Here is a 10,016-nt window from a genome sequence, read left to right as displayed (position 1 = left end):
TTGAGAGGCATCAAAATCCTCGGCCCTCTTGTCCCTCCACCAAGGCTATCCTAAAAATGTCCAACCTTGAATCAGTCTAACCATCCACCTCCTCTTCTACACCTCCAATGCTAGACTATTAGAGAAAATCACACAAATGGTGAGATTATTGCCACCAGAGACATATGGTCTCCACCTCACCTAGGCTTCCAGTAGTATCTGCCAGTTCTTTATATGTCTCTGGTGAATATTCTCTCCAAATCTCCACAAGATCTACTGAAAATGTTCGTCAGTTACCTCATGCTACCTGTGCTGATACTGACCTCTTTTTTCTTTCCGAAATTAACCTTTCTTAGCCCATAGGATAAAAATATATTGCTCTTAGAGGGTGGACTCTTCCCATTTTCTGCCCATATTTACAAAGAAGTCTATACTTCTGACTGCTGCTTTTCAGTTTTCTTTATGGCACTGCTCCATTTTCCTGCTTCTTAAATGATCCTTACAGTTGTGCTTCCCAGAATACCTGGATCCTCTCATGTACGAACGGCTTTAACTACCAAATCTATATTTTCCACATAGCCCTCTGTTCTGAGTGACATACATTCATTCCTTTATTCACTTAAGGCACTAAGAGGATATCTATTTTATGGAGTATTAAACAGCATGTGGGTTTGTAGTAACCTCTAAAATGCCCCCCCCACAAGATCCCTACCTCCTGTTATTCACACCATTGCCCGCTCTTGAGTGTGAGTTTCTAATGAACAGAACACAGCAAAAGTAATGAGATGCCACTTCTGAAATTAGGTTATCAAAAGTGTCTGGCTTTTGTCATGCTTACCCTCTGTTGTCTTTTCTTGGTGCTGTCTCATCCTCTCGAGGGCCTTAGAGTCTTCACTCTGAGGGAAGCAAGCTGCCATGTTACGCGAGCAGCCCAATGGAGAAGCTCCTGTGGTAAGGAACTCGTGCCTCCAGTCAACAGTCAGCAAAGACCTGGAGCTTGCCACCTGTCACAGGAGTGAGTTTGGAATCAGATCTTCTCCCAGTTGAGTCTTAAATTGACTGGAGTTCTGGTAGATACCTTTATTGCTGCTTTGTCTTTACACTGAGGCACACTGAGTCAGAGGCGCTCAGTTAAGTTGCACCTGGATTTCCGATCCACAGAAATCATGAGAAAATAGGTATTTGTGTTTTTAAGCTGCTGAATTTGATACAGGAATAGGCAACTAATACAGGGTTACCCAGGATCCGAAGTCAAACAAAAAAAATAGCTCCTGAACTCAATAATCCTCCAGACTATTATGATAATAGAAAAGTAGCCAAGATTACAGTACAGTATAAGTGTTAGAGAAACATACATAGCAAGTGATAGAAGCACACAGAGAAGAGAATTTCAATCATACCTGAAAGCTGAAGGATTCACTCAGCAGCTTTTATTTTGTCATTGAAAATAAGAAGAAAAGATGGTAGAATGCTTGAGGAGAAAATGAATTTTTAGAACCTCTACTGGAAAAAGTAGTTGCAAGATTTGTAAAAGAAACAAATAATGGTATCTAGGCAGTGCAGATTTGGGTTTGGAGACAATGGACTTATAGGATCTTCAGTTAAAGTTGGGTTTTATTTTTCAAATGATCTTTGCAATATGGATATAATAGAGAAGTTAATGGTTGAATTTTGGATTCAGAGAAGGTGAAACAGAAGAGCTAAGGACCAAAGAAGAAAGTTGAGAAAAAATATCAAGACACTTTTACAATTCTGGTTCATGGGATTTAGGTTAAATAGGGAAATAAAGAAAAAGCCGCTGAGAATTTGTGGAAAATGCAGGTGATTCTGACCTCCTGCCAATCACTAGGGCTGAGCCAGTGCTATGTTTGGCTTAAGCCTAGGTCATGCACTCCATTCCTGAGTTGAAGGAGACTTCAGGTCAAGAGTAAAAAAGTAATGGTTATTCAGAATGAAATCCAAGTATGATGAGATGAGAATGAATGCTTTAAAACAAAGACTGCTGATTCCTTATAGTAGTCTCCATGTCTTCCAGAGTAAGGCATCCATAATTTTTAGGGGATGGAATAACAACAGCATTCCCTTGTCTCCCATAGGTAGGGATGGCCTTGTAACTAATAAGCTGATGAAAAGGACGTGGCGTGTATAACCTCTGGACTGTGCCCTTCAAGGGAAGGAGATATCATTCTACTTCTTCTTTTTTACTCTTTTTCTGCCAGCTAGAATGTTGTTGTGGTCATGAGCCAACTTGGACCTTGAGATAGAGATTACATCCTAGGGATGGCAGAATAACAGAAGGAATCTGTAATCGCTGGATGATCTCACAGAGCTTTTATGATACTACATGAAGGATAGTTAAACTATATTTTTAGAGCTGCTTTTAATTTGGTTCTCTGTTTAAAGCAGCTGGACCTATATTTCCACCAATTCAAATGTCTACTAAAAAAGATAAACTAAGAATATACAGGACCATAGCATAAGACAGAAAAGTAGTAAGCAATAAACAAAGGCATGAAAGGAAAAAAAAATAGAGAACTAAACAAAGGCATGAGTAAAAATTAAGGATACAACGATCATCTCAAGTCAGCCTATAAGCTTTGAGAAGAGGTTGAAGTTTCTGCTCAGTATTAGACTTCAGACTGTCTATTGGGGCAGGTCAGGGAATGTGCCTCCACAGCTCATTCTTCCAGTGGTGGCTCTAGAAAGCAATGGTGATGGTAGCATGGTAGTGACAATTGGCCCATGCATAAAACATACCCAAAGAACATTGGGACCTTCGTATATTTTCTTAAATTAGTCGTGGTTTGGGTTGATGCTTCTTGAAAATTATCATAAAAATTTTAAAATTTAGGAGAAGCAATCTTGGTGACTAGAAAAACCTTCTGTTCCAATGCACTTAAAAAACAAATAATTTCAGAGGCGCTACGTCAGTTTTACACATAGCCAGGGGAAACTAGGGCTCCCAGCCCAGTGAGGGTTGTGAGTTTGTACTTTATTTGTAAAGAATCCCTGTGAAGCTTCTCTTTCTCTAGCAATATTATAACATCAAGTTGATATTTGCAATGTTCCCTTTAATTTTTCACAAACATACCTTGCATTGGCACCACATTCTAGCTTTCAGAGTATTTTCACTTATTTTCTCATTTCATCCTGACTATAATTTTGTGCAATGTGGTGATTGGAGGGTTAAGTAACATTCCCGTCTTACTGATAAAGGAAACTTTAGTCTTTAAGTGTCTTTCCCATAATGAAGAGTTCGTAATTGGCTACGGGAATTCAGTATGATGCTCTTACCGATCTTTCACTTATTTCCCTAAATGTAATTTTTCCAACCTTTCTGATTCTCTACCAAGGAAAAAAATAGTGTTAGCAAAAGTTGTGTTTATGAAACATAGACTTTATTCTTGTGTTATTATTTATTCGTTATTGTATTATTTTACATACAAACAATTTGAAATGAAATTGGAGTAAACTTCAGACGGCAAATTATTCAGGGTCTTTTTGTTATCTAGAGCTGCATTACCGAGCAGATAGGTTCTAACCACCTGTAGCTATTTAGATTGAAATTAATTAAAATTGAATAAAATTAAATAGTCACACTAGTCACATTTCAAGTGCTCAGTGGACACACATGGCCTGAGGCTATTTCTATTGGACCACGCTGATACAGAACATTTCCATCACATCAGAAAGTTCCACTGGACACACTTAGATTTATGAGCTTCTCTCTTCCACCAATCCTCAACCTTCTCCTCAATCTGGGTATAATCCAAGCGGCTCCCCAGCTCTTCCACGTCCTAAAGCAGGTTTTAAAACTGGTAACGCCAACAGAAATCGGTTGGCCTACTCCTGCTATGTAGGTGATGGAGTAGTAGAAGCCCCACTTTCTTCCACAAAACTCAGTACACCAAGTGGGCGGGGGGGAAAAGGCAGCCTAAACTCCGACGCGGAGGTGGGAATAGGCAAACGCTTGGGGCTGAGCTCCGGGTGCTCCGGGATTGCAGTCCTGAGGCTGGGGCAGGCCTGCACGGCTGGGCGGGGCCACGAGAGGCGGGCAGGGGAGGCGGGGAGCTGGGCGGGCAGCCGTGAGTGCTCACGTGACAGGTCCGCGGAAACCCGCTCGCGCAGTAGTCTGGGCAAAGGAAGATGGCGGCGGAGAGGGAGCCTCCTCCGCTGGGGGACGGGAAGCCCAGCGACTTTGAAGAGCAGGAGGACGGAGAGGACCTTTTCACCAGCACTGTCTCTACCCTAGAGGTGAGACCCCCGTCACTGTGGGTGCGGGGTATCGCCGCGCGTCTCACCTTTTAGGTGCCTTTTCCCTACCCTGGTTTGTCCCTCCCCACCCCCCTGGGTTTGCAAGGACCTAGTCTGGACGACACCTGTGACGTGGACCCCACCTCGGGCACCTGTCAATGGGCTGGAGTTGGCCTGGGTGGCTGGGCCTCCTCAGCCCAGCCGATGGCCAGGGGTCTGACCATATCCCCAGAGGAGCAGGGACCTGACAGAGGATTGCAGCGTCCTTTTCCTATTCAGCTGGCCTTCCTAGGTGTCACTTGGCACCTCTTCTTCCAGACCAGAGAATGTCTTGCCCTGGGTCCGAGTAAACCTTACCACTCTTCCTGGCGCAGCCCCTTTGGAAAGGTGCTTACTTTTCCCTTCCCTAGGGAGAGCAATGAACTAAGCGCTGAGTGACCCAACGTCCGTAGGGAGCCTGTGGATGCACTTTCCCCAGCATGGCCTTTCACGCACTGCCATCTCCCCTTGAAGGTGGTGCCTCTTTTTCGATTTAATTGAGTAGGTAAATGCATTTGACCGATTTTGTCTTTCTTTAGTCCTAGATTTTTTAAGAATCATAGTATTTGTAATATATAAAGTTGAAGAGAGGGAGTAGTCCAGGAAACTGTTTTCTTAGGTGTTTTTTTGAGTTGCCAAGGGAGAAGTAAAAACAGGTCCTCACTCCCTTTTCCTCTTTTCTCGCATGGTCAGCGATCTCTGAAATTGAGTGTTCCTGTTTTTATCAAAGGAAACACCCTCTATGAACTTAACTGTATTGGGTCTTCTACATCCAGTTCATGTGTAATTGCTTTGCATTTGAAGAGAGCACATACACCTCATAGCCCAATTTTAAGTTTGTGTATGTGTAGTAAAACGTAAGCATGTTTTCCAGAGGATTGTTCGCCTTAGGCTTCAGTACCTTATGATCTGTTAGTAAGCTTTCTTGGCTTGTTGAGCTCTGCTCCTAATCAGTTGGAATTGCTGTAAAATATCTATTATTTGAAGTTCAGTTGCCTGAAACTGGGAACTTCTGGGAAACATTTTCAGCACTGACCACGTTCTAATTGTGTTTGCAGATGTTGGCCAAACCCCACCTCCCCTCAGATCAGATGCTTTTGGAGGCTGAGGATAGTGCCTTGATCATTTTTGTGTACCTCACAAAACCTTGAACATCTGCATTTAGTAAATGTTTGCTGGATTGTCAAAACCAGCATCTCCTAAGAATTAATAAAATGACCTTACAAAAGAAATTACCTTTGGGGGTTAGTATCTTTTTAGCCCTTTGTACATATGGTACAGCTATCTTAACATGTATTGAAAGTTAATGTCTATGTGGGATCCTAAGACCTATATTGTCTTTGAGGGCAAGAAAGGTTTTTCCATGAGCAAGGATCAGGAGAAAGTTCACTGACCTAGTGTAAACTAGAATACTGTGAACTAATCATTCTGTTTAATTGATGTCTTTTAGAGTAGAGTAAAAGGAATTACAGTGTTTTCATTTGGATGGAGTTTTTTAATAAGGTATTTGACATTTTTTTCTAGTAAAAATCTACAGAATTTGAGTATGAATAAATTTATCTTGGTTAGTGCACTGTGCAAGTTGTAAATAAAGTTGGTTTTGATTGTTCCTCTAAACCCCTTATTTCATAGACTGATTCAAGTTAATAATTTTAAGGGAGTATAACTGTGAGATTTATGAATTCAGATTTTTTTTCACTCTTCCATTTGGGTAAGGATAGATAGCAGTATTTCTTAATACACTAAAATATCCCTAAAGGAATGTTCTTTCAGTACTTCACTTTTCTTTGAAAGAGTTCTTGTATTTCAGTGTGCAGAAGAAATCATAGGATACTTGTTTAAAAGGTACATGCCTTTGCCACATTGGAATCTGCATGTTTAGTAAGTGCTCTAGGTCACTGCTTTTCAAACTTTATATACAAGTTACTTAGGGATCTTATTAAAGTGCAAATTGTGATTCTGTAGGGCTGGAATAAGCCCAGTATTCTACGTTTTAAACCAACTGTCCTTAACGACATTGCTTCTGGTTTATAGACAACAATGAGCGAGTGAGTGGCAAAACTCCTGGTGATTGTGATCCAGATCATCTGCTTCGAGTAGTTATTACCTAAGAAAGTAGTTATTACCTAGCTGTCGATTGAAAGTAAGACATAGAAATTAATGATTTTCAATTTTAAAAAAGTAAGTTAAGGTTTTAAAAATCATATTGTTCCTGTAGAAACCTTTAAAGGCATTCTAAGGAAAAAAAATCAGTTGAAATCCATGTAAGTGAAAATCAAATTATAGACAGCTTTTATGTCATAATTGTTAAGCTTACAATGTTTATACAGTTTAGTGTAGGTGAGCTCTATGAATATATTTTTAACCCAATATTAAGCTCCTTTCCTTTCAAAATTAAGAACAGTCACATAAAGCTATACTCAGTAAATAAGGCAAACCCCTCGTGCCTGTTTCTGTGGTGATTATGGACCAAAGTAATAGGAGGCCAACACAGAGGGCAGGAAAGGGAATGTGAAGGGAGGAAAAAAAACTGACAAAAGCCATGTTTTTTTTTTTGATACCTGAGAAGCAAGGCTTTACATTGTTTAGAAGTACTGCCTTTTCCTTAAATGATACAACCCTAAGCTTAAAAGGTGCTTACCCTAAAGAGGCATAGAGTGGTAAGACAGCACCTTAAAAATAAACAACAGGAAATTTATATCATATGCCTGTTCCTTTTTTTTTTTTTTTTTTTTTTTAAGTTTTATTGGTAGCTCTCACCAGTGTGGTTCAGTTGGTTGGGCATCATTCCACAAAGTGGAAGGCCGGTGGTTCAATTCCGGTTATGGTACTTGCCTGTGTTGCAGGTTCAGTTCCCAGTCAGGGTGTCTATGAGAGGTAACTGATAAGTGTTTCTCTCTCACATCGATGTTTCTTTTCTTCCTTTTCTCCCTTCACTTCCCCCTAAATAATAAATATAATTTTTAAAAACCACTTTGTTGAGATACAATTCACATACCATGTAATCCATTCATTTAATGTGTACAGTTTAATGGATTTTAGTACATTCACAGATATGTGCCACCATCACTATAGTCAGTTTTATAACATTTTCATCACCTAAAACAAACAAAAACTCATACCCTTAACTATTACCCCCTGCTCCCATCCTTCAAATCGCTCTGATCCCAACCTTAAGTTACCACTAACTAACTTCTGTCTCTATAGTCTTTCCTATTCTGAACTTTGTATGAATTAAATCATAGAATATGTGGTCTTTAGTGACTGACTGTTTTCACTGAGCATAATGTTTTCAAAGACGACTTCATTTCTTTTTATGCCTAAGTAATATTCCATTACATGGCTATACCACTTTTTGTTTATCCATTTGTCAGTTGATGGACATAGGGGTTTTTTCCACATTTCTGCTATTACAAATAATGCTGTATAAACATTCATGTACAAGTAGAACAACTGGGCCATGAGGTAACTCTACATTTAATCATTTGAAGAATTGCCAGAGTGGTTTGTCAAAATGGCCACATCATTTTACATTCCCACCAGCCGTGTATGAGGGTACCAATTTCTCCATTCCCTCACCACACTTGTTCTTACCTGACTTTTTGATTCTAGCTGTTACGAGTATGAAGTGGTTTCTTAGTATGATCTTGATTGCATTTTCCTGATGACTAATGATGTCATACATCTTTTCATGTGCTTATTGGCCCTATGTATAGTTTCTTTTGAGACATGTCTGTTCAGATCCTTTGCTCATTATGAACTGCATTGTTAATTATTGAGTTGTGAGAATTCTTTATATATTCTAGATACAAGTTCTTTTTTCCTTTTTTTAAACAGATAACATGATTTGCAAACATTTTCTCCCATTCTGTGGGTTGTCTTTATTTATTTGTTTGTTTGTTTATTTTGGTCTTCATTCATTTATGGTTTCCTTTGAAGAACAATTTTTTTTTAAACTTTGATCAAGTCCAGTTTTTTACTTTGTTGCTCATGCTTTCAATGTCATGTAAGAATCCCCTGCCAAATCCAAGATCATGAAGATGTATACCTATGTTTTCTTCTAAGAATTTAATAGTTGTGGCTCTTGCATATAGGTCTTTAATCTGTTTTGGGGCAATTTTCGTATATGGTACGAAGTAAGGATTCAACTTCGTTGTTTTTCATGTGGCAATCCGGCTGTCCCAGCACCATTTGTTGAAAAGACTGTTCTTTCCCCATTGAATGGTCTTGGCACCCTTGTCCAAAATCAGTTGACTATAGATGTTTACACCTGGTTCTTACAGTCACCTCAGATCTAAGGGATAGCTGAGGACCACAGCTTCCTGTCACACAATAGAGTTTACAGAGCATTTCAAGGGAAATTTCCAGTTTGGAGATTCATAGGTCTTAGAATTACTTTCCCATCATGTAATCCCGTGCTGGAAGTATTCAGAAGATAATCATACTTGGTTGATTTCAATAAATACTTGAGTATTTACTCTCTGCTGCTGTTGAAGTGATAATGGGAGTGCAAGATACTGCAAGTCTTTGAGGACAAAAATCTCTAGTAGAGAAGAAGGAAGCATCCAGAAGTCTGATATAGATGGACTGTGATTATACGATCTGGAAGCAAACCAGTTTTCACCGAAAGTACCAGTGAAATGAGGAAATTCTAATTCTTATCGTTGTTGCCACAGAGTAGGTGAAGAGTAAATGTATTTGTGGGCTGGGAAAAATGCTCAGTGAGGATGTAACATATAAGAGAGAGCTAGAAGGGTCAAATGAAATTTCAAAGAGGAAGAATATCAAGGGTCACTTAAGGTTTAGTCCATATTCTAGGGAACCATAAATAATTCTGAGTTGCTGACTGTAGGATATTACAGGTTTTCTATGTGCTGCGATTGTAAAGGGATTTTAAATTTGTTGTGTAGGTGGGTGAAAGTTGTGTAAGTATTGCGTGACAGTACTAAGATCACCTAGGAATATTAATATGCCAGCAGTCTGACCAAAAACCTGTAGTACCAGGTAATACATGTGTAAATGAAACATACATGTAGTACAGAAATACTAGAGAAGACTGGAATGACTTAATTGCATGCAGATCATCTTTGGAACCCTGAAAGTGGGTAACATTAAGAGTAAGTAGAGACTCTAGGTTGATAAAGAGGAACTAAAGTTTAGTATCAGTTGTCCTATTGCAGCAGGGTGGTAACAGTGTGTAATTTGTTTTCTTAATTGTGTTTTCTAATCTTGGATAGGTCTTCAACTTTAAATGTATTATTTTTTAAAATTTCATTGTGAATTACATAAGTTTCAGAGAAAAAAAAAAATTTGCGTCCAGGTATTTAAAGACAACAGCATGGAGATTTATGAAGAGGTATAACTTTATGAAGAGGTTGACCACTTTCTCTTGAGACCATTACATTTAAGAATTTTAGAATGGATTATTTTTAGTGCCTAGAGAAAAGGTTATTCTGTGAAGTTGCTTGAGGCAGAGATGCTCAGACTTTTTTCTTAAGAATAAAATCATTCTTGATTTTTTATTGATTTTAGAGAAAGAGGAAAGGGGGGAGAGATAGACAGAGACAGGCATTGATTTGTTGTTATTTATGCATTCATTGGTTGCTTCTTGTATGTGCCCTGAATGGAGAGGAGATCAAACCCGCAACCTTGACATATCAGAAAGACTCTCTAACCAACGGGAGCTCCCTGGTCAGGGCTAAAATTATTGTTTAATGTTAATTTTACAAATACACACATTCCTA

The 10,016-nt window shown here is 39.1% G+C and overlaps 1 protein-coding gene across 1 annotated transcript in view; it reads left to right on the top strand.

Moving 5' to 3' along the window:
- Window positions 1–4,082: 4,082 nt before the first annotated feature.
- SNX2 (sorting nexin 2) overlaps window positions 4,083–10,016 on the top strand; it is a 52,462-nt gene continuing 46,528 nt past the window's right edge. Inside the window, exon 1 of the mRNA XM_054589902.1 lies at window positions 4,083–4,233. Coding sequence (XP_054445877.1) covers window positions 4,126–4,233 — 108 coding nt within the window. The 5' untranslated portion in view covers window positions 4,083–4,125. The remainder of the gene's footprint in view (window positions 4,234–10,016) is intronic.

This window comes from Pteronotus mesoamericanus, unplaced genomic scaffold (assembly GCF_021234165.1).
Source record: "Pteronotus mesoamericanus isolate MK-2021 breed Mesoamerican mustached bat unplaced genomic scaffold, CSHL_Meso_final scaffold_167, whole genome shotgun sequence".
NCBI lineage: Eukaryota > Metazoa > Chordata > Mammalia > Chiroptera > Mormoopidae > Pteronotus > Pteronotus mesoamericanus.
This window is presented reverse-complemented; position numbering and strand designations above follow the sequence as displayed.